This window comes from Zootoca vivipara, chromosome 10 (assembly GCF_965207765.1).
Source record: "Zootoca vivipara chromosome 10, rZooViv2.hap1.1, whole genome shotgun sequence".
Classification (NCBI taxonomy): domain Eukaryota; kingdom Metazoa; phylum Chordata; class Lepidosauria; order Squamata; family Lacertidae; genus Zootoca; species Zootoca vivipara.
This window is the reverse complement of record NC_142593.1, coordinates 20033483-20056627: the sequence shown is the minus strand read 5'-3', so window position 1 is coordinate 20056627 and position 23145 is coordinate 20033483. Positions and strand designations below refer to the sequence as shown.

General features: G+C 42.2%; 1 protein-coding gene across 2 annotated transcripts in view; it reads right to left on the bottom strand.

The window, feature by feature from the left end:
* The window catches only part of MCC (MCC regulator of Wnt signaling pathway), a 203847-nt gene that overhangs the window by 138821 nt on the left and 41881 nt on the right, over nt 1–23145 (bottom strand). The window contains exon 1 of one of the 2 annotated variants that reach the window (XM_035099856.3): nt 9577–10242. The exons of the other annotated variant lie outside the window; for it this stretch is intronic. Within the exon in view, the coding sequence (XP_034955747.2) occupies nt 9577–9774 (198 nt within the window). The 5' untranslated portion in view covers nt 9775–10242. Of the gene's footprint in view, nt 1–9576; nt 10243–23145 lie in introns of those variants that run through there. 2 annotated transcript variants of the gene reach the window in all.

Genomic DNA, 23145 nt, shown 5'->3' with positions numbered 1-23145 from the left:
TCTTCAGATACACTCTGAACATACATAAGGGTCTGATTGCTTCTGTTTCAGTATATCTGAAGAAGTGTGCACGCACACGAAAGCTCATACCAAAATAAAAACTTCGTTGGTCTTTAAGGTGCTACTGAAGGAATTTTTTTATTTTGTTTCGACTCAGACCAACACGGCTACCTACCTGTAACTGCAACATGGAAGTTGATTTCAGGAAACTGCCACTGAGGAGCAGAAAGCTATGGCATGTATGTGGCACATGCAACAGTTTCTCTGGCATGTAAATGTGCCCAAATACGTTGGAGAGCCCTGAGTCATAGCATCTTTCATCCATATGTGTTTCCTTTTTAAGATTCAGGGCCAACAATACCACTGGGCAGAGTAAGGCAGGCAGCCACTGCCTTAGATAGTGAGCTGTGGCGGCAGCCCCACCAGATATTCATCCTGAACCCTTCACGTGTTTCTCTCTGTTAAGAGGACAGATCTGGTCTGCCTTGCACACTTTAAGTTATCTTTCTGCCCTCAGCTGTGGTGAAGGATAATATATTTTAGCCGGTACAGTATTGAAATAAGATTCAACTGTCAACTCATTTGGCTTTAGCACATGGAAGGGAGAGGGGAAAGAGAGAGAGATCTTGTCCTTTGCCTTAGTCAACAAAATGTCTTGTACCTGGATATGACTGGTATGAACTGGTTAACTATTGCCATGATAGAGAGGGTTCATGCAAGATGTTGTAAGCAAATTAATGAAAATAATGGCAGATACTGAAAAATGCCAGTAGAATGTTCCAATCAGAATTCCGAAGTTACCAAAAAAGATTCCACCCTCTCGATAAATCTATTAAGAGTCAAGTATTTAATCAACCAAGGAAACACCGATGGCTGCCACATTATTAATGGATATCAATAATTAACTTTCATGAGTAGGAGATGATAATACCGTATTTCCTCAAATATAATGTGCACCTTTTTTGGCCAAATCACATCGTGAAAATTAAGTTGTGCATTAGATTTGATTGTGCCAGCAAATACTTTTTGGGTTTCAAGGTTGTGAAAACTGAAGTGCTTATTAAGATTCACATAAATACGATACTAGGTAGCATATGTTAAGATTGATAGCAACGGATATTTCCACCAGAGCAGTCAAAAGAAAGTTCCTAAAAACCAAAATGTAAAACTAACTAGTTCAATTTAACAAACCTACCAAAAGATAATACTTTATACTTTGAAGAGATTTTATTTTCCAGAACCTACTAGTTACTATTTTTTAAACATAACTGTTATTCTGAAATCTACTACACCCACAGGTGGAAAAGCATCAGCACGATCTTTACATATGTTTTGAGATACTGTAGTAATGTACAATCTTCTTTTTTTTTTGTTTATTAAAGTAACTTTTCTTATGTGGATAAAGCATAAAGGCAGAGAGATAAGCAACTTGGCAAGAGTCCCAATTGTTTCCATGACTAATATAACATCATTCTACTTGCATCACCAACAGCACTTAAGCCAAAGAATATGCTACCCCACCTCCCTATAGCAGCAATGATAGTTTTCCTGAGGACTGGTGCATCTTTGGGAAGGAACTGCAGAATGGGCTTCCCCTACTTGGTCTAGGGCAGGCACCCCCAACCTTCGGCCCTCCAGATGTTTTGGACTACAATTGTCACCATCCCTGGCCACTGGTCCTGTTAGCTAGGGATCATGGGAGTTGTAGGCCAAAACATTTGGAGGGCCGCAGGTTGGGGATGCCTGGTCTAGGGGCTTCTCAAATTACACCAGCAGTGCAGAAAGGAACGACAAAGTGTTTCCTCATGGCCAGATTGAAATGAGATCCCGGCTTTGCACTCATTGGAATCATACTCCCTTGTTTTAACATCAAACACCTTGACTTAGTGGTTTGGGAATATCAGATTGGTGCTGGAATCCAGGTTGGATTACTGCTATGTGATCAATATGATGCCGCCCTTGACATTGGTCCAGAAGCTGCAGCTAATGCAAAATGCAACAGCTCAACTGCTCATTGGTGCAGAATACTGCTACCAGGGTTACTCCACTGTTGAAAGAATTGCACTGGCTGCCGGTTATCTACAGAGCTAAGTTCAAATTGCTGGTTCTGGTAAATAAAACCCTAATGAAGCTTGGGGACCAGGATATCTACAAGATCATCTCACCTCTTATACACCCAATCAATCACTGCACTCTACAGGAGAGGGCCTTCTTTAGATAACACCTTATCAGGAAGTCTGTTTTGCACAATATTGGAATTTGGCCTTTTGTGTCATGGCACCTACCCTTTGGAATTCCCTCCTGTTAAAAATTAAGACAGATGTCCCTTGGGCACCTACTGAAGACCTCCATCTTTCAACAAGCCATTTAAGTAGAGATCTTTCGAAGTCTGCGTCTGTGCTGGAATTTTTTAAGAGGATTTGAATTCAAATTGTTCCAAGGCCTTTTCTCACAATCAAGATGTACCAAAGTTATATTAAATAAAATGAAATAAATTATTGCTTGAGCTCCTCTGGGAGGAGGGACGGGATATAAATTTAATAATAAAATATTCCTTCAGAACTCCGAAGATTTTTAAGTTGCATGGGACGTTCATTTTTAAAGTTATGTTTCTGTAAGGGTGACTCCCTACAGGGAGCCAGCCCCCATCATCCTGACGTCCACCTTGTCAAGTACAGAGAGCACCAGTGGTTCTGAAGCAGCCAGAGGGGGAGGGAGAGACTCGGAAAGAAATCAGAGGGAGGAACAATGGGAGAGCTCGGGGGCGGAGAGATGCAGGCAGATGCTATGGGATGTTGCAGAGCCAGGGCACCAACCGCTTAGGGAGGAAGCTGAAAGGGCATCACTCCTTCCGGCGCAAGAAAGAGAGCGCCGCAACACAGGTCAAGGAGGCGGCGTTTTGGGGTGCCCAGACTACTTTGCTGGCGTAAGAACAGATGTACGCCATTGCCGGATTCTGATTCGGGATGAGAGGTCATGTTTTAAGCTGTCTCTACACTGTAAATAAATAGCACAATAAACGTCTTTGAAGACAGACTGGACTCAGGCGGAGTTACTCTAGTCTAGAGTAGCCACGATGACCCTCTGACAGTTTCACAATGTCAAAATAATATTTTTAAGTACTTGACAGTGGAAGGTCACTAGGTAGTGCTGATTTAGCAACCTGAAATACAAATTATATATGGGTATCTATAAGCTCACAGGCACCAAACTGTTAGGAAAATTGGATTCTCATCTGACAACATTTTTGTATCCTCAAATATTTTTTTCTTGGTCAATGCCATATACTCTGTTGCACTGTAAGTTCATAATAGGGACTGCCACGAAACTGCTTCAGCTTTTGGTGTAACTTTGGCTAATTATAAACTTACACAATGCCCTGACACAGTATATTGTTGTCTACCAAAAACAGGACAGACAAGCTCAACAGTACAAAATGAAGTACTGAACAATACACCTGTGACACTCTATTTCCAACCTGAAATTCACACAAAACCTGTTCCCTTTTAATGCATTACAGATCTTCGCCTATTCACCAAACCGCTTGTAACAAGTAACATCATGTCCTGGAAAGGGTTCAGAAACTTCAGGTTGGGATAATAAATTATATTTTGGAACTGAAGACATCCTTATGTTATCTGCCCTGATACAAGATTTGTTTTACCTTTTGGCCGTTCTAACAAGCCACATTCATTCCTTAGAGCAAAATGGGGTTTATTTAAAGCTTTGGGAGCAATTACAGGGGAAAGCTGTTTAAGGAAAGACAACATCCTTTATTCTCAACATAGTTCCCTCTTGGCAAAAATTACAATTAAAAGAATACAACTGGAGCTTCACCCGAACTCTAAAATCGATGCCCAGAAAATGTTCTGTATTAACATGTTTCAGTCAAGATAATAGGGCTGTTCAAATCAATTTCAAAACTGATATTTTAATTTTTTCTGCACAGCCTTTTTTTGGGAAAGGGCCATAGTTGAGTGGTAGAACTTGTCCTGATAACCCACTGGATGAAGAAATCGAAGTCAGATTATGGTTTCTGCCAAAAACTTTAATGCTTAAAACAGTACAGTTCATAATCAAGCCAAGTGTTAAAGGCACAGAAAGTGCAAAGCACAGCTAAGTGAGCGAAGACGTTGATCCAACAGTTGACATGTCCCCTGGGGCAGACATGGCTTTAACGCAGCAACCAGAATGTTTCTTTGGACTGCGCAAGCAAATGGGAATTGCTTCTGAAAGGTTGGGCTTGAGCTGTCTGTTCATGTCAGTGCTAGGGCTGAGATATATATCGATCTATCGCCCAAAACTGGTTTGAAGTCCAGATTGTGATATCAGTTTCATAATTTTTGACCTGGCAATATATCACAGATCACAATGTGTGTGTGTGTATGCTATGCAAAAACCCTGATGTGGGCAAAACTGTGAAGCTAGCCAACAGGGCCGTCTTAAGATCATCAAGCGCCCTGGTGCAGGGATCCCTTGGGCGCTCCCCCCCCACTCTTAAAAAAATAAATAGATCTCGACCTCCAGCTCTTCCCCTCCATTAAAAAAAAAGGAAAGCTCTTACCTTCCCTGGAGGCGCTCGCTGTCTCCCCTGGAGGCGCTCGCTGTCTCCCCCACCCCGGAAGGCCTCGGAGCTCCGCCTCGACCGAGCGCCGCAGGGCCGGGAAGGGGAGAGCGCGGCCTGCAGAGAGGCCCGGCATCCCGGCCACTCCGTAGTTTTAAGAGAGGGGAAAAGACAGCCCTTTCCCCTCATGGCTCCCCCCCCCTGCCGCGGAGCCAGCAGGGAGCCCCGCTCCTGCAGTCCGGTCGGAGCCCTCCTGCTGGAGCCAGCGGAGAGAGCCCCAGACTGTGGGAAGGCATCCAAGCCTTCCCGCCAACAGGGATGACCCTGGCACTGCATTTCATTGGTAGAGCTGCTGCCATGTGGTGTTGCCTCTACCAATGAAACGCAGCGCCGGGGTGAGGGATGACCTTGGTGCTGCAGAGCGGAACAGGGTCCTAGAGCCCCTGCTCTGCTCGCTTACCTCCCTGCTCTCCCCAGAGCGGAGCGGCTGGCGGAGGGAAAAGCGAGGCCGCTGCGCATCTCCCCCACTTGCTGGGGCGCCCCCTGAGCACCCTGGCACCCCGCGCCACCGGGGGTCTACCTAGAGGAAAGCTCTTATCTTCCCTGGAGGCGCTCGCCATCTCCCCTGGAGGCGCTCGCTGTCTCCCCCACCCTGGAAGGCCTCGGAGCTCCGCCTCGGCCAATGTCTCTACATAGCTCCGTCCTTATATCAGACATCGTAATTTATCAGTACATCACAATGTTTAGCTGGTGATATATCACAATGCTGAAAACCAGATATTGCCCAGCTGGTGTCTGTGTCCTAGGCAATCAAGGAAGAGACAATACCAGCTTAGAACCAGAGTGAGTATTTGATGTCTCCTTGGTAGGTGGAGGTTTGTCAGCAGGTGGTGCTGAAAGCCAAGGTTGCAGGTGAGAATGGTATACTGAACAGTAACCCATTAGGTCCCTCCCTAGGATCAGACTCCTTTCCTGCTTCATTCCCACCCCTGCCCCGCTGCAAACAGTTCTGATGTCTCATAGGGCCCTGACATCTCAGCTCAGCTCACTGGGTCCCTCCCTCCCCAGGATCATCAGCCTCCAACTCAAGCTCCTCCAACCAGACCCTCCAAGAGATCTTTTCATGACTCAGGACAGAACATCTGCTTCAAATACAGAAGGCCCCATGTTCAATCGCCACCATCCACAGGCAGAAATTGGAGAGAGCCCTATCTGAAATCCTGTAAATCTACTGCCGCTCAGCATAGATATTACTGAGCTAGAAAGACCAATGGTTTGACTCCGTTTCTGATGGTCATTGTGATTTCTCCATGCATATTTTCTGTGTCTGCTTGATGACTCTTATTGCTGTGCAAATATCTTTTTGACGTATTAGAGCGATACTGACATCCAGCTACTTGTTGATTTTAACCTAGTTGAGCCTATGTATTGACATTCCTAATCATCCATACTAGGAGGCAGTTGTACAGTGGTACCTCAGAAGTCAAATGGAATCTGTTCCAGAAGTCCATTTAACTTCCAAAACGTTTGGAAACAAAAGCATGCCTTCCAATTGGCTACAGGAAGCTCCCGCAGCCAATCAGAAGTCGCAGAAGCCCCGTCGGATGTTCGCGTTCCAAAGAACGTTCGCAAACCGGAACACTCACTTCCAGGTTTGCGGTGTTCGACTCGCAAGGCGTTTGGGATCCAACGTATGACTGTATGCCCCCAAAGGCTAAACCAGCAAATAACTCCTGTGTGTATCTCATGTGTGAATCAGGCTACTTGTATACATAGTGGGATTACTGTAAAAGAAACTCGCTCTCAGTAGGACTGTATAATCCTAGTAAAAGTCCAGCCAGCAGCCAGTTCCTTTAATGACCGTGACACTACTGTCTCCCGGTGGCCAAGCAGATGTAATCAAATGTCACCAGAAAGCAAGCACATTGGGCAAGGCCAGTGGGAGCAGGGGGAGACTGAGAGAAAATGACAGACAAGAGAGCAGAAGGGTTAAGAAGCAGCAGGAGGAAAGGAGATACAACAGCCATTATGATAAAGCACCTCACATACTTCAATAAACCACACAAAAGACATTGAGCAAAACAAAAACAGACGCACACAAGCTTAACATTAGTACGGCATTCGTAAATCAGCGAAGTTTAGAGCCAAGGGAGCCAGCATTGTGTTCATGAATTATTTGCTACATATTCAATTACTAAAAAATGTGGGAAGCAGCACAGATCATGACTTCCATATATAATCCTAGACATTCGTCTCCAGTATTGAATTCCTGGGAGAAAGCATCACCCCTGCACTCAACGCTATGAAAAAATATATTGGGGTGGCTAAATAAAAATCAGAAAGCTTGCTCATGATTTTAAACACATACATGCTAATCCTAATGAAAGTATTAGACTTATGCTACTGCAGGTTTTTTTGTTAGAATAAGTATTATTTAATGTACAGCAAGATAAGAACACGAAAATGTTAAGCATTTTCTCCAGTGGATTCAAAGGCATTGTCTTCCTATCAATAATGAAACTCAAAAAGCAAAGCACTTGCAAAGCAAGTACCAATGAACACAGAATATACAGTAGATACAATATTGTTGCTGTAAAAAAACTCTCACACACATTCAAAATCAGCCAAAATCCAAACAACCACCTGGTCTACTGCCCCAGAAATGTATTGCTGGAGAGCTCAACCTTGGCTTTAAGTCCCAACTCTGGTACAGGTGTTTTCAGCATTCATTTCTAAAGCTGGCTTAGCTGGCAGTATCTGTGCCAGGGGCAGTAGCAGGGTCACAGCCTGTGCCAAAAAAAACCTACAGGGCACTCTAAGGCACTGGAATGTGCAGGAGCCAATGAATCGGTGTAACCATGCACACATTTTGTATTTTAAGGGATACTACCTGTTAAGCTAAGGGACCCAGGTGGCACTGTGGTTAAACCACTAAGCCTAGGGCTTGCTGATCAGAAGGTCGGCGGTTCGAATCCCTGTGGCGGGGTGAGCTCCCGTTGCTTGGTCCCAGCTCCTGCCAACCTAGCAGTTCGAAAGCACCTCAAAGTGCAAGTAGATAAATAGGAACCGCTACAGCGGGAAGGTAAACGGCGTTTCCATGTGCTGCTCTGGTTTGCCAGAAGCGGCTTTGTCATGCTGGCCACATGACCTGGAAGCTATACGCCGGCTTCCTCGGCCAATAATGTGAGATGAGCGCGCAACCCCAGAGTCGGTCACGACTGGACCTAATGGTCAGGGGTCCCTTTACCTTTACCTGTTAAGCTAGGCAAAGATCGCTGTCTTGCTTGCCAAGCATAACATTCTGTTTCCATCTGCAACAGCACAAGCCACTGTCAGTGTCACCATGGCTGACACAATTTATGAAGACCAGACCGCACAACCATCATCCTAAGAATGCCAATGAGAATAACAGAATGAAAAGTAACCATGCTGTTGGTCCGCTTCTGTACACGGGTGGACCAAAGTAATATGTAATGGATTAACAGAAAGAAACCACAGCACTCAGGTAATGTAAAAATGATGGATCCTTCAAAATTAGTTTGATACAATATACAAATGTGTTTAGGATTACAGTGCAAGAGACCTAACTTGGACCCATCCGCATTATGGCAAGTTTTTAGGAGTTCATTCATTGAGTCATTTACTCATGACGAAGGTCAGGCTTGAGTGTTATCCACAACTGCTACTATACTGATGCCAAGATGCAGTTCGTATTCTGTTTTTTTTTAACTCGCAATAGGTGTCAAGCCATTCAGTCTAAACAGGATGTGGCTTCAGATCACACCAAGACAGAACTAAGCACTCAACCAACCAGAATTCTGTATTCCATATAATAGCAGTGCTGGGCAGAATTAAGAGTTTTGGCAAAGAATTCTGAAGTAGACTCCCATCACCTAGGAAAAAAAGGTGTCCAGTGTCTTTACACTGAACTCTCAGTTATCATTCAAGGCAATTTTTCATTTCTCTTACAAAATAAAGACTTACAAATAAAATACGGAAGCATCACTGACTCTTAGCCATCCTCTCCTCCACCCCCCAGACCCATTTCTTATCCCTTTGTCCAGCCTCACCAGGATGCCAATTTGTTTTCTTGGTGCCCTTGAATTTCAGGTTTATGTCTGATGCCTTTTCTAACTGCACAAAAGCAAATGATTTTTGATATGACATTTAAAATCTGTACTCTGTGACAGATTTTAAAGCATTTCTGAGAGACAGTGATATGCCCCGTGGCATTTTAGTAGTCATACGATCTGGAGAGTTACAATGACGTTCAGCATACTGTGACGGTTGACTTGGAAATAAGTCTCGGATACTTCAATGGTACTTACTCCTGAATAAGTGTGCACAAGATTTTAGTCTTAGTCATAAAATATTGGCATACACTCAGAATCTGACGAAGAGAATACAGATTTGGAACAACTTAAGATAAACAATGCAATACTGGCCCAGCAAGAAAAAAACAAGAAACACTTCCCAGTACTTATTTCTTCCACCACCAGGTAAAATTGTATGCATTTCAACCAAGTGTGCCTTAATACAAATCAACTGTGTCACATGATTTCTTGCTGAAGCTGCTGCCTTAATATTTTATTTTATTTCCCATTCTAAATTAGCTGCCATCTGCTTGATTTCAACGGGGATTTCTCTCTGCTTGTTTTACCTACTGCAGAAAGGAATGCTGTGTTGAAAACGCTGCACTCCGGAGGTGGGGAAAGGATTCCTTGCAGCAGGATGCCAAGTTGGGTGGGGGGGGGGAGGCGGACCTCCGTACAGTTGCAATCGTTTGCCCTTTACCACGTAATCCTTACAATTCAAATCTCACATCATTTCCTGGGCAGCGCTGCAAGTTTGAACAAGGGCACATTCACCCATTAATGTTTAATTGCATTGCCTTCCAGAGTGGATAGCCCGCCGCCCGCGCCCCCCCCAAAAGGGATACACTCTATTCGGAAAACAAAACCCAAGAAGCGTGAAGGGAAGAAAAAAAAACAAGGACATTTAAAGCAGCTTACCTCGTTCAGTTCTGCGGAGGAGTCATTTCCATATTTCATGGCAACTCCAGAATTCATGATTAGACTTTCCAGGGCTTGGCTGCTTTCTATGGATTTTAAGGTTTCCAAGCTCTGCTCCAGAAGATTCAACACCCCCTCCGTCTCTGAGCTTTTCCTGTCTTGCACATTTTGCTCTAGACAGCCATTTTCACTCAACATTTAGATAGCCTTAAAAAAAAATAACAATGCACAGGGTTCTCCTAAAGAGGCAAAAAAAAGGGGGGGGAGCTGGTTGCCGTTTCACAAACAATCCGTTGCTGCAAATTCCTCATTAAAACACTGCAGAGTGCACGGCCAGACAGAAGTGCCGACAAGCCGTAACGATCTCTCTCCTGGCTACTAAAAACTGCCCGGGAGAGCTGGGCTTCCGTCTTATGTCTTCATTCTCCCCTCGCAGTTAGATCGTGGCGGGTGGGGGGGAGAAGCATCTCCCAAATGAGTTCAGAGCATCTGAAAATATTTTGGGAGCCCTATAGGCACTCGCAGCATCCAAACCCACTGGAAGAGCGCTGGTTAGATCCGATCGGGAGGTGGAGGACAGAACAGGACAGAGACGTAGCGAGCTGCTCACTCCCAAAGTTTCCCCTTTCCAAGGGAGCCTGGAGTTGTAAGTGGTTTATGATCAAACACAGCTGTCTTGCTGCTGGCTACAGGGTGCATGGAAGAGGCGGTACGAAAGGGAGGAGGGACTGAGAGAATGGGAGGAAGGGGGGGGGGAGGAAGGAAGGAAAGCAGCGCATATGCTATAGAAAGCTCACTTTGGAATTGCAGGCGTTCTTTCCAGGATTCTTCTGTGTGCTAATTGCAAGTTGCTGTGTTCCAAAGTGCAAAGCAAACCAAATAAAGCGAGAGGAGAAGCCACCTAGGCTAGGTGACCTTGCTGCAAGTTCTTTATTTCCCTATTAAATGAACTTCCCCTTTTGTGATTCAGAAGGAAGCTTCCAAATTAAAATTTAACAAGTATTTAGGGCAGATCTTACTGGAATTTCCAAGTGCTTCAGTGCTGTTTTCTTCACATGAAGCCAAAGACTTGAAACACAATTACTATTTTTTAATGACTGCGAGCAAGCACTCGAAAGCAAGAAACAGTGTGAAATCTGCCTTCCGTTCAAAATCCCAATTCCGACAGAAAGCAGCTCTGAAAACCTAAACATTATACATTATTTTGATAGATTGCTGTTAGAAGTTTCCCCAAATGTCTATCACGTGAGCTAAGTACTTTTCTGTGCACCAAAAAAAGGCAAGAGCAAATGGTTTTAAAAATACATGGTGGTCTTGAAGCCACCCCTTGTGTGCTTTGATTTCAGTGCAAATGAAAAACATACTTCTCAAAATCAAAGCAAGTTCTTACTTGGTCATGAGCCTTTAAGTGTATGGAAACCAAAATAACACAATCATCAAAATACAACACCAAATGCATAAAATTGTAGCATCCAACTCTCCCTCTTCCAACCTGATTGCACTATTTATCTTGGAAATTCACAGGGAGAGAAAAACACAAAATATAGGGAAAGCAAAGTAAGGTATTTTATTTGGTATATTATACCCTGTCCTATGTGTGCTGCCTAGCTACTAGACAATTGCAGCAAGTTGCAAAATACAGTACACAAAAAGCAACAAGGTCAGCATCATATATTACTTCTTAAAAAGAGGCTGTCACACACACCCAGCAGCAAGTAGCATCATAATGCTTTATAAAAAGTCATAAACATGGGTGCGTCCCTCCTTTTGCTAGAGTCAAATGATAGGGTGAGAGTATCAGTACATGGACTTATCTTACGCAAAAGAATTGCACACTTTAATTTCCTGTAGACTATCACATGTCTCCTATGAAAAAGGCACACGCTGGATGGAAAATTAAATCGCCATAACTCTAATTTGATTAAATGAAAAAAAGATATAGTATTAACATCTGCTAGAATTTGTTTTTACAGTACATTACTGTTTCAGTAATGTACTGAACTTTGACGAAAAACAGATACTGACCACCACCACCCTAAACAGAGATACTTGTATGTAGGCATACCCTATTTCTATGGAAATGCTGACAAACCTAAGCTATCTGCATAAGTTGCATGTACTGTAGCAGCAGTTCAACGTATCTACAGAAAGAAACCATGAAATTCACCTCTTTCACAACTTCTGCACTTCGTAGACCTATCCAGTACAATCCCAAAGTCTCGTTCTTGATCAGTCCCTATCTGACCAGACCTTATTAGGATACTGTACATGTAAAATTTGTATTTTTTTTTGCGCCTTGTATTTATGCTTAAATACATTAAATCACATTCACCACTTTACTGCCCAATGACCCAATTTGGATAAAACCTTTTGGAGCTCTTCGCAATCCCTTTTTTCTAAACCACCCTGAACTATTTTGTGTCAGCAAAACTTCACCACCTCACTGCTCACCTCTAGATCATTAACACACAAGTTAAGAAGCACAGGTCCCAATACTGATCCTTGGAGGGATCCACTTTCTACATCTCTTCACTGGGAAAACTGCACATTTATTCCTGTTCCTGATCCAGCTGCAAAGCATGGAATGGCAGGGAAAGGGCAGGCAAGAGAATTGTTAATTTTGCACTTCAGGACCATTAAGTCCAAGGTCTAAAATTAAGTCCATTAAGTCCAAGGTCTAAAATTAACTAGCTGCACCATGCTTATAGGATGTCTCCAGTAGATTATGAAACACAGAGCTTCCTTTTCATCTGGTTTGTTATGGACTTGCTAGAGGAAAAAACAGCTTCCCTCTGGAGGAAACCACAACTATTTTCCTGCTAGTGTCCTAAAGACTCCCCAGGTCTTCCTCCTAATCCTGACAAATCTCAATTGCTAGTTTTAAGCTCAGCCTTAATGTAAGTCTGCATCAACGGCTAGAAGACATCTTATCCCTCTATCTGACCATACTGTATAATCATAGTATTTGGGCTTACATTCAGTTGTGTTTTTCTATTCATTCGTCAGGTTCCAAACCTTTTCCCAAGCCTAATGACTGAAGTGGTGACCTTCAACCAATATTGTGTCACTGTGCCTAACCAGATAGCACCGAAATCTTATTTGAACGCAGAAAGTAAAAATGTGGGAGTGGTGTAGACAAAGGGAAATAGATGTTTGACTGAAGAAAGCAGCTTAGTATCTGAAAGGCAACCATTAATCATCATGAAGAGCCAGGTCCTAAGAGAGCCATCTGCTGAAGTAGAAAATAGCTTTTCCTTAAAGTATGCTACATAAATATAAAGACAAGTCAATTAAGGAATTCAATTTTCATCATTATGTACTATATGCATTATGAACGTTTAACAAATATCAAAGTCCAAGATGCATAAGATGATACCTGTTTTGATTTAATTTAATTAATATTTATCATTAACAGTTCATTAGAAATAGAGTTAAACACAAATCAATGTTAATTAGGAAGTTTCCATATTTGAAATTGCTCATACTGTATTGCCAATGTAATTTAAGACTGCACTCTTCATAGTCACGTACAAGAGTAGGTATTCTGCTTGTTGTAAATTTTATTGAGTTCTGTCTAAGCATTCAAGTATGTAATTTGAGCAATATTCCAACACATGTATCAACACCATATGTGCCATTGTCAATGGCTTACACTTCTAGGAACAGAAAATTAGGTTTCTGATGGGGGGGGCAGAGATAGCAATCACATGTATTCACCAAAACAATGTTTTTCTCTTGTTAGTAAGAATTAGTTTTGACTCTAATGAAACTCAAGAAAACCTCCATATATTCAGTTCACTGACCATGTATTATCCTTGTTCTTCCTGAAGTGGGATGTCCACAAGGTACGAATGGAGAAGTGGTCACAGCAAGAGAAAATCTCTGCCAATTAAAGACACTACTACCCATGGAGAAAAGGGTTGTAAATCCTTACAACAGGCACATCAGTTATGAAGAGCCAACATGTGTGTTTCATTGAGTTTTTACATTAGGACTGGTCTAATCCTTTCCTGATTACCACTTGCAAGTATTTTGAAAGGAAAAGCTGCAAACTACAGGTCTCTCATAAAGGTCATGAACTGTCCAGAGTACAGTACAGTCATACCTCGGTTTAAGTACACTTCGGTTTGAGTACTTTCAGTTTAAGTACTCCGCGGACCCGTCTGGAACAGATTAATCCACTTTCCATTACTTTCAATGGGAAAGTTCGCTTCAGGTTAAGTACGCTTCAGGTTAAGTACAGACTTCCGGAACCAAATGTGTACTTAAACAGAGGTACCACTGTAACTCTCAACAGAAAGTAAGCTTCAGACATCAGTGCCTTGGAAAATAAAACAGAAAAGTAAAATATAAGGGTGGGAAATCCCATTACACTAACTGCACTTCAGTTTCCTTGCCACTCTGGCACACTTGAAATACTAAATCTACTTAAAATGTCATGTCTCTGTCTAAGTTAATCTGCTTCACAGTTGGTATTAGTTTCCCTTTTCCAATATTTCATGCCACCAAACCGTTTATTAATCTGCCAAAATTAGTTTGTCCATTTCATTCTCAAATTATCTGGTATCTGTTGGACCACCACCTGTTAACAATAGTGCCTCACAAAACGAGGTAGAATGGCAAAACACTTCCCAGAGAAACAGAGCAGGCTTTTTGTGTCTTCTCTTGTAAGAATGTAAAAACTATGTTTCCCTAAAACTATGGTTTTCCCAGTAGTGATGTATGGAAGTGAGAGATGGACCATAAAGAGGGCTGATCGCCGAAGAATTGATGCTTTTGAATTATGGTGCTGGAGGAAACTCTTGAGAGTCCCATGGACTGCAAGAAGATCAAACCTATCCATTCTGAAGGAAATCAGCCCTGAGTGCTCACTGGAAGGACAGATCCTGAAACTGAGGCTCCAAGACTTTGGCCACCTCATGAGAAAAGAAGACGTCCTGGAAAAGACCCTGATGTTGGGAAAGATTGAGGGCACTAGGAGAAAGGGACGACAGAGGACGAGATGGTTGGACAGTGTTCTCGAAGCTACGAACATGAGTTTGACCAAACTGCGGGAGGCAGTGGAAGACAGGAGTGCCTGTCCATGGGGTCACAAAGAGTCGGACACGACTAAACAACAACAACATCATGTTTCCCTTGTTCTTTTTATCCTTTTCATTCCTTAAAATGTATCATTTCTGTGTAGTGCAATTATTATTGACATCTATTAAGTTTCTCAGATTCTTGGTATGCCACCTTTTATGTATTTTAGCCTTCTCCTTTCCCCTTTTATTAACACTTATGAAATCCATCATATTGGTAGGTACATTTAGTCAGTGGAGTGGTACCTACTATCCAGTACCCTTTAGATTTTATTCATTCAACAAGTCTGATTGTAGTTTCTAAATGGTTTACCAGAAATATTAACATTATCAATAAAATCCATTGAAAGCATTTAAAGGTAAGTAATATTAACAATGCAAAAGACACACACATCTACATCTCTGGATACAATGATAGATGTGTGGTTGCTTCTCGTTAGACACATGCAATCAAGCCCTGCCCAAACGGTTGGTTCATTAAAGCACGCCTTACCATGGTGGTAAGTGGTTCTCATGCTGACAGAAGAACATCTACAGGGACCTTCCTTTACATGATTTCACGGACGATGTCTCAACTCCTCCCCTTATGTTTTCTCTCTTTTACCGCTTGAGCTGATAGGTCCTCAAGTCTGCTCCAGGAAGTACACTGGGCTTAAGGATGCAACCACAACAAAATAACCACCACCCCTTCTTTTTAGCACAAAAATGCACTCCTCCACCTTCTCTCTCGTCCCTTTTTGCGCACAAACACACACACACACCACAGCATCTTGTTTGCAATGCCAATAAGCCATGAAGTTCATCTTCTCTTGCCTGATGGTATACACCAATTTTAGAGAAATATGAATACCTAGCATAGAAAATTAGAACCTTTTGTTTTAACTTAAAGGAATTCACTTGGGCATATCAACCAGATTACATAACCAACTATCCACAGAACGGCAATTGCCGTTGCTGAAATTGGAATTGCTTATTTTGATTGCTTCCCACAAGGATGAAAGGAGTATCTTACCAATACGCTGTACTATGGCCATAATCATAATCTGTCTCCCTGCTGTGGAAATAGCAATGGGCTTTTGTCCTTTAAAATGAAGCAATCACAGTGAAAGGGTTTTTCCATAAAAATGAATAAAAGAACCACTCCTCTCAAAGGATATTTTCCTACTTCAACACTAAAATTATTAACAACAGCTGGATCGCTAGCTAGCTTTTTAGTTAAGAACTAAAAACAACTGAGATCTCTATGAACTACTACGGGGAGGATTTTTCCCCAACCGAAAGCCATTATCCTACGTGTAAAAGTTACAGAGGCAAAGTTTTCAATTTTCTGAGCTATACCACTGGTTTAGTTTGCTAAAGTATATTGATGTGCTGCAATGGGGTTATCCGCTAGAGACATTCTAAAGAGAAAAGATGCTAGGTTAAGAGAGCTTGAAATGATGATCAAAGAGATCAGTATGAATAAAGTAGCAATCAGTATAGCAAAAAGCTTTTGAGATTGTTGGCTTGATGAAGAAATTTACAATTTCCATCTTGTTCTTTAGATCCTCATGTCCGGAAAAGAAACAGCACTGAGGTTTATATTATATTATATTATATTAATTATATTATATTATATTATATTATATTATATTATATTATATTATATTATAATAACCTCAGTGCTGTTTCTTTAGCCTCAAGAGTTAAGTTAGAGCAATCCTATGCATGTCTGTCAACAGAAGTCCCATTGGATTCTATGGGCCTTACTTTAAGGTAAGTGAGCACCTCTCAAAAACAGCTAACGTGCATTCTTTCAAGCAATGGTAGATTGTGCACCAACCCAAACCTTTTTGCACGCACACACAAAAGAAAATATAGCAGTAGCCAAGTCATTCTCATTTCATATGAAAACAGTACTTAATTGGATTTTTGAAATATTCAACATACCTCTACAGAAGTCAACAGAGTGCAACACTACTGCATGCAATTGAGCACCAGGTTTAGGCTGGGAGGAAGCTTAAGTGGACAATTTAAGTAGCCTGAGCTTCGCTACAACCTGAGGAATGCTCTTGTTAGGGATGGGGGACTGTAAAGTCAAACCTGCCTCACAGCCTCATTTTTAGACTATATTGTAGGGCTATTCTAAGCACCTCTCTCAAGTGTTCAGTCTTTAGGCTCCCCCACTTCCTCAGACTACATACTGTAAGTGAACTCTACTCACAGCATGGAAAATTTGAACGCAATAAAATGTGTAAAATGACCTCAAAAAAAAGTGACCTCAAAAAAAAAGTTTTCTTAAAACTTGCTTTTGCCAATACACAGTACAAAGGAGAACAATGACTGTAGGACCAGAATCTGAACGGCTCCACCCAGTTCACATTTTCAGTAAGAGAAGGTGACTCACTTTTCTTGGAAGCCCACCCTGTGTCCAATTATTGAAGTATGTACACCAATTCCTTCCCTGCTTTCTCTTTATAATAGCATCAACTACCCAGCCTCTTCCGAGAGCCTGTAATATTTCTTTACAACTGATCCACTACAGTTAAACACCACACATAAACATTATGCTCTGTCTTCCTTAAACATACCGTATATCAGGAGAGGTGAAAATAAAGTTTTGTGTGCCTGGGGGATAATAATTCTGTGATGTACATAAATTAAGTATAGTTTTCTTATACAGTACTTATTTTGCCAAACTAGTTCTGCTTCTGATTGGCATTGGCATTGGCAAGGAGAAGCGTCCTGACTGTTCCCTGGAAATCTTCCTGTGAATCTCTATTTCTTTTATGCAGGCTATCCAAAAATGCACTTCTCTAGACAGCGATGTGGGACTGCAAATGCTGTGAAAAATATTATTGTGCTTTTTTTTTAATTGCATGGTAATTTTCCTGTTTCACAAGTTCATCAGTAACAATGAATTCTATGATTCTATGAATGGACGTCCATTGCGAATACAGCATTAGGAAAGCTTGGCAGTTCCAAAAGGTTTGTCTTTGTTTACTAAATAAACAGGTGAAATTAGAACAGGCTTCCTCAAACTTGGCCCTCCAGATGTTTTGAGATTACAATTCCCATCATCCCTGACCACTGGTCCTGCTAGCTAGGGATCATGGAAGTTGTAGGCCAAAAACATCTGGAGGGCCGAGTTTGAGGAAGCCTGAATTAGAACATTCTCTAGGTCAGGGGTGGTCAATGTGATGCTCTCTGTATCAGTCACAACCTCCCATCAGCCACAACCATCAAGGATAATCAAATTAAAGAAACAGCCCACATGCTTAAAAACTTTTTTTAAAAAAAGTTATACGCAGTACCAAATTCTGTACTTTTTCTGTGCTTAGATGAATTGCAGAACACAAAACAGCACAATTTCTAAGCCAGATAGAATTTTTAAAAGTGCATCTGCACTTTCCCCCAGTATTAGGAGCACCTGCTTAAATCAGATCAATTCCTAGTCAATATCTTGGAAATAATTGAATGTTCAGCTAAAGCAGTTGTTTTGTGAGGCTGTGATTATTCAAACCCCTTCTACTTTGTGCATTCTAAAGAGCTTATTTGCTACTAGGTAGGAAACATGAAAAGCCCACATGCAACCTGAAACATAATGCACATAAAACCTGAAGTTTACAACCGCAACTGAAAGCGTGCACAAAAATCACTACTTGCTTATCTCCATCCACATGTGTACATTATAGTCACGCTCAGCTTGGTACCATGTATGTTCTTTAACAACACAAATTACAACATCAATCCACCCGAAAATGCTGGTCAAGCACCACTGTTTTCTTTGATGAAAGTTGCATTACTTCTCTATAATGGAAAAACCTCAATACCATATCAGAGATTCAATTAAAAGCCTCAGTTAAGAGCATCTGTTATATAAATTTTAAAAAGGCTGTCGGAACAAATGTGCCTTTTACAGCGCTCTGAACCTGCCATTCTGAGCTCTGATCAACCACAAAGGCAGAGAATGACAGGTTGACCTTTCAAGCATAGCACACAAATATACTACTATCAAACATTTTTGAAATACACTTTGATGTAGTAATCTACCACTGATGTAGAATTGGCAACCATCTGCTAAAGTAGTGAGTCCTCGGAGTACGAGTAGTTTAATATTTTCTCATACTCATCTGTATTTCTTTCATGATCTAGTTAAGTTGAAGAGATAGAAATACTACATATTAAAACCACACAGATGAGTCCTGGGCAAACCATGTCCACTTTGAATCTTTCCTAGAAAAAAACACCTGAATAAAACAAAGGGGGGGGGAGCACATAAACACAATGCATGAATCTATTTTACCCGATTCCTAGCAGCAAACAAACAAGGAAACTTTCAATGCAAATAATAACTTTGGATAAGAGTCTGGAAAGATCAAACTATCTTCCCAAAGCCACAAACAGCTGCCCATGTTATTGGCTGGACAATGTAGCATAAGACTGTAAGTACTTCTCAAAGAGGCAGGGACAGTTTTGTATCTCAAGCCTATTTGCTAAATCCATATTCCTATAATCAATTTTCGTTTAGCTGAAGCATTTACTTGCTAATTCAAATCTGATGAAGTGGAACTACAAGTGCATATAAGAGAGCAATCTCTGAAAGAGGCATTATATTAAACCAGTATTCCATATTCCTCTGCAGTTTCTAGTTCCCCTTTTTAGTTTGTTATTAGTGCAGTTGTATCTGTGGTGATGGAAAGAGTTATGGGCGTATGGCACAAGCGTACGATAGCATATGCCAAGGCATACATGAATGAGAGCTGGGGGTGTAGGTACATACACATTTATGTAGCGCTTGGTTGGGGAAGACTATGGCAATATGGCACCCACTAGCAGTGGAAGAGGAGTGCGGGGGGAACGCCCCGCCCCTGGTAGCGCGATCCCAGTAGGGTGCCATTGTGGCTGCTGCCCTGCCCCTGCAGGCGGCGTGCCCCGCCCCAGGACGTGCGCCACGCCCATGGGTGGCGTGCCCCACCCTCGGGATGCGCGCCAGCCCCGCCCCGCCTGCTCTCCGCCCCCCCAGTGCCGGAGCATGAAGCTCCGCCACTGATGGCACCCTGAGTGAGGCCAAGAAAAGGCCGCCCTCCAAATATTTATTTTCATTCCTTTCTTCCTCTGGCCTTCCCTTCTGCGCCCCCTTGGCTTGGTGACCTGTGCAGGAGAACCACCTGCACCGCCCTGAATCCAGCAGTGCCTTGGTCTTTCTTGGACATTATAGCACACAACTGGAAACATGGGCTACCTTGAAAGGCAGGTGCATTTCCCCACTGGAACAAATGACAACGAAAATCAGATCCTATCATCCCTGCCAGCTTTGTGCATGGGTAATGATCCACAGAAGATAAAACCACAGGCACATGTGAATTACAAGAGTTTCACTTCAACTCTGTCACAAAAATTCAGTTACGGAGGATAAACGCCCAAGAATATATGAACTCCCTGGAATCTCACACCGCTCAGAGATTGGTGTGTGTGTAACAATAGTCTTTCACATAAAATGAGAACATTATTCATGGCTGTATTCTAGAAAGTCAGAGCACAGACTATGAGCTTGCAATGGGAAAGAACAGCATTATTCTGTTACAGTCCATCAGAATATGTCTTTGCAATAAAATACTTACACAAACAAGGAAGTTCACATCTTATGTCCTACAGACTGACTTCCAACAGAAAGAAGCAAGGTTGAGTGTTATGCCATTTCTGCTTGCAGTTTACTGGCTTGCAAAGCAGGTCAAATAAAATGGCATACAATGGAACAAACACAATTTTGATATTGCTGAGGTGACACAATGTGCTTTAATGTACAATTAGATTGGAAAAAACAACAGAGTTTGGATTAAGAATGATTAATGAACATAAATAAAGCCAAGGTTAGAAAAAAACAAGAAGCCGGATGAAAGAATCAACGGTATATGTAAATAGCAAGGAAGCCAACTCAGATGAAAGGTTTTGCTACTCCAAGAGCATGGCAGCATGCTCAAATTATTTTAGCAGGCTGCTAGATGAGAAAAGCAAATACAGCTTTTGTACACATACACAAAGCATTTGTAGGAAAAGCAAATACAAGCTTAAAAAAAGCCAAGCAGATCCTAGGCAAGCGAACACAATGCTTCACTTTTAAACTACTGTACAGTATATAACATAGTAGCTCAGATCATAACACCAAACCATGGCTTAGTGCAAATGTGTGGCCTCCTAGAAAGGAGATCACAGCCCGCTTTCCTCCTCCAGTCCTGCTGCTGCTGCTGCTGCAAACCAAGAACAGCTTGTGAGAAAGGCGACAAACTATCAGCCCTCATTCCAACAGCAAGCTAAGGCAAACCATAGTTCCATTTGCAGTGCCCACAGCAGGACCTAAGCGGTTGCAAATCAAAAGAACCTAGAGGTCACCCAAAAAATGTATGCTTGATTTCATGGAAAGTGTCTATTTCTATAATCTATCAATGATGAAGTGTGGCATTTGGCAAAAATATCAGCTGCAGTTAGTATGCACCCTATTACATAACTATAAAGGTAAAGGGACGCCTGACCATTAGGTCCAGTCGTTCACGACTGGGGTTGCGGCGCTCATCTCGCTTTATTGGCCGAGGGAGCCAGCGTACAGCTTCCAGGTCATGTGGCCAGCATGACTAAGCTGCTTCTGGCAAACCAGAGCAGTGCACGGAAACACCGTTTACCTTCCCGCCAGAGCAGTACCTATTTCTCTACTTGCTCTTTGACGTGCTTTTGAACTGCTAGGTTGGCAGGAGCAGGGACCGAGCAACGGGAGCTCACCCCATCGCGGGGATTCGAACCGCCAACCTTCCAATTGGCAAGCCCTAGACTACTGTATGTGGTTTAGACCACAGCACCACCCACGTCCCTACTTACATAACTATGTAGAGCAATAAAAAAGTTTTTTAAAAAACAACCACCACCACCAAGGAGATACCAGATATGGAGGATGCCTGTACAGTACTGCAGTCTTAATAAGGACATGCGAAAGACGTTTTAAAATCCAGGTGCTTATATAATGCACCAGTGGCACCAGATGCCCAAACAGGAATTTACACTGATGAAGAAACTTACACTGCCTTTTGTTTTTGTTTTTACCTCCAGGCCAAGTGTGATTATTATTTCTTCATGGGCAGTGGGGCTTCCAAGCTTCCCCCCCCCCCCTGAAAGCAACTTATCTAAAAGCAAGTCACTGCTGAAATTTGGGGGCTGAAGGCATTTCAGACCCTCAACAGAGCAAAATGACTTTGTAGTAAGAAAAGTAATAAGGACCCCCATTACGCACACTCACAAACCATTGTGTATGCATGTATTTTATCTTCAAGTTGCCACCCGCCAACAGGTTTAGCAGTTCGAGGTTCAACTCACTAGGATGTTTTCTAGGGGTTAGGGGAGATTGCATCTATGCTAAAGATTCATTGTTCATTGTCACACAGCTGTTTAAAATGTTATTTATTGTTTAAAGCAGTGAGAAACAGTTTCAATGCAGAAATGTTTTTTCCAGATGCTTGGGGGGGGGGGGGGGTATTTAACACTGGTCTCAGCTCAATGCCAATGGTGCAATACAGTATTCAATTCCTACTTAATTCCACTTTTTAAAACAGTGTGCTCCCAAGATGTCAAGGCCAGCAGCAAGGCAGTCTCTAAACAGCTGCATTTTAAAAGAATGAAAAATTAAATTCAGTTTGCCTTTTTTATTTTAACACACACGCACACCCTGACGGCAACTGTGGTACAGAATGAAAGCACTCAGACTACAGAGAAAAAGATAATGTGGTGTTTTTTTTTTTAAAGTTCCTAAAAATGGCACCGCAAAGTAATCGCCATCCAAACATCACATTATTGCTATAAACATACTCCCAAGGCTGGAGTAACGTTTTTCAGAAATCATCTCCACATCAGAATAAAAACTACACACTTATTTTTCTAGTGCTTGAACATTCTCTGGGCATTGCATAACCTTTAAAAAGCAATACAGTCTCTACCTGCAGGCTCAGAATCTTATAGGCAGACTAAAGAATAAAAGAGACAAGGAGGGAATAGGATGGCTGGCAAATTCAGGCACTAATTCTTAATACGGTTAGCTAAAAGTTTAATGACCAGGTGAAATGGCCGTTGAAAGAGGCACCTTCTGAGAGTGGAAGAACCAAACAGCTGCTTGTCCTAGCCAAGTCAATTGAGGGGAACCATGCCCCCTCACCTCTCCCTCTTCTGTAGCCAGATTTCCAAACACGAAATAAATGGCAGCTTGGAATACCCGCATGTCAAGACATATTCTTGCTTGCCAAGGCAATATGACTGCTGCACAATTCTCCCTCAAAGAAAACACAACTCTCGAATCTATGGTGCCCATGCATACCTGCACATACAGCTGCATGCTAGGTTATTAAGCACCAGTCTCTGAGAAGATACACTTCAGAAGTTCTCACTCATTTGAAGAGAGAGAAAAGGATTGCCTGTCTTCTGAGCATGATGGAGAAGGGAGAGCAGCCTCGTAGTGAATGCTCACAGA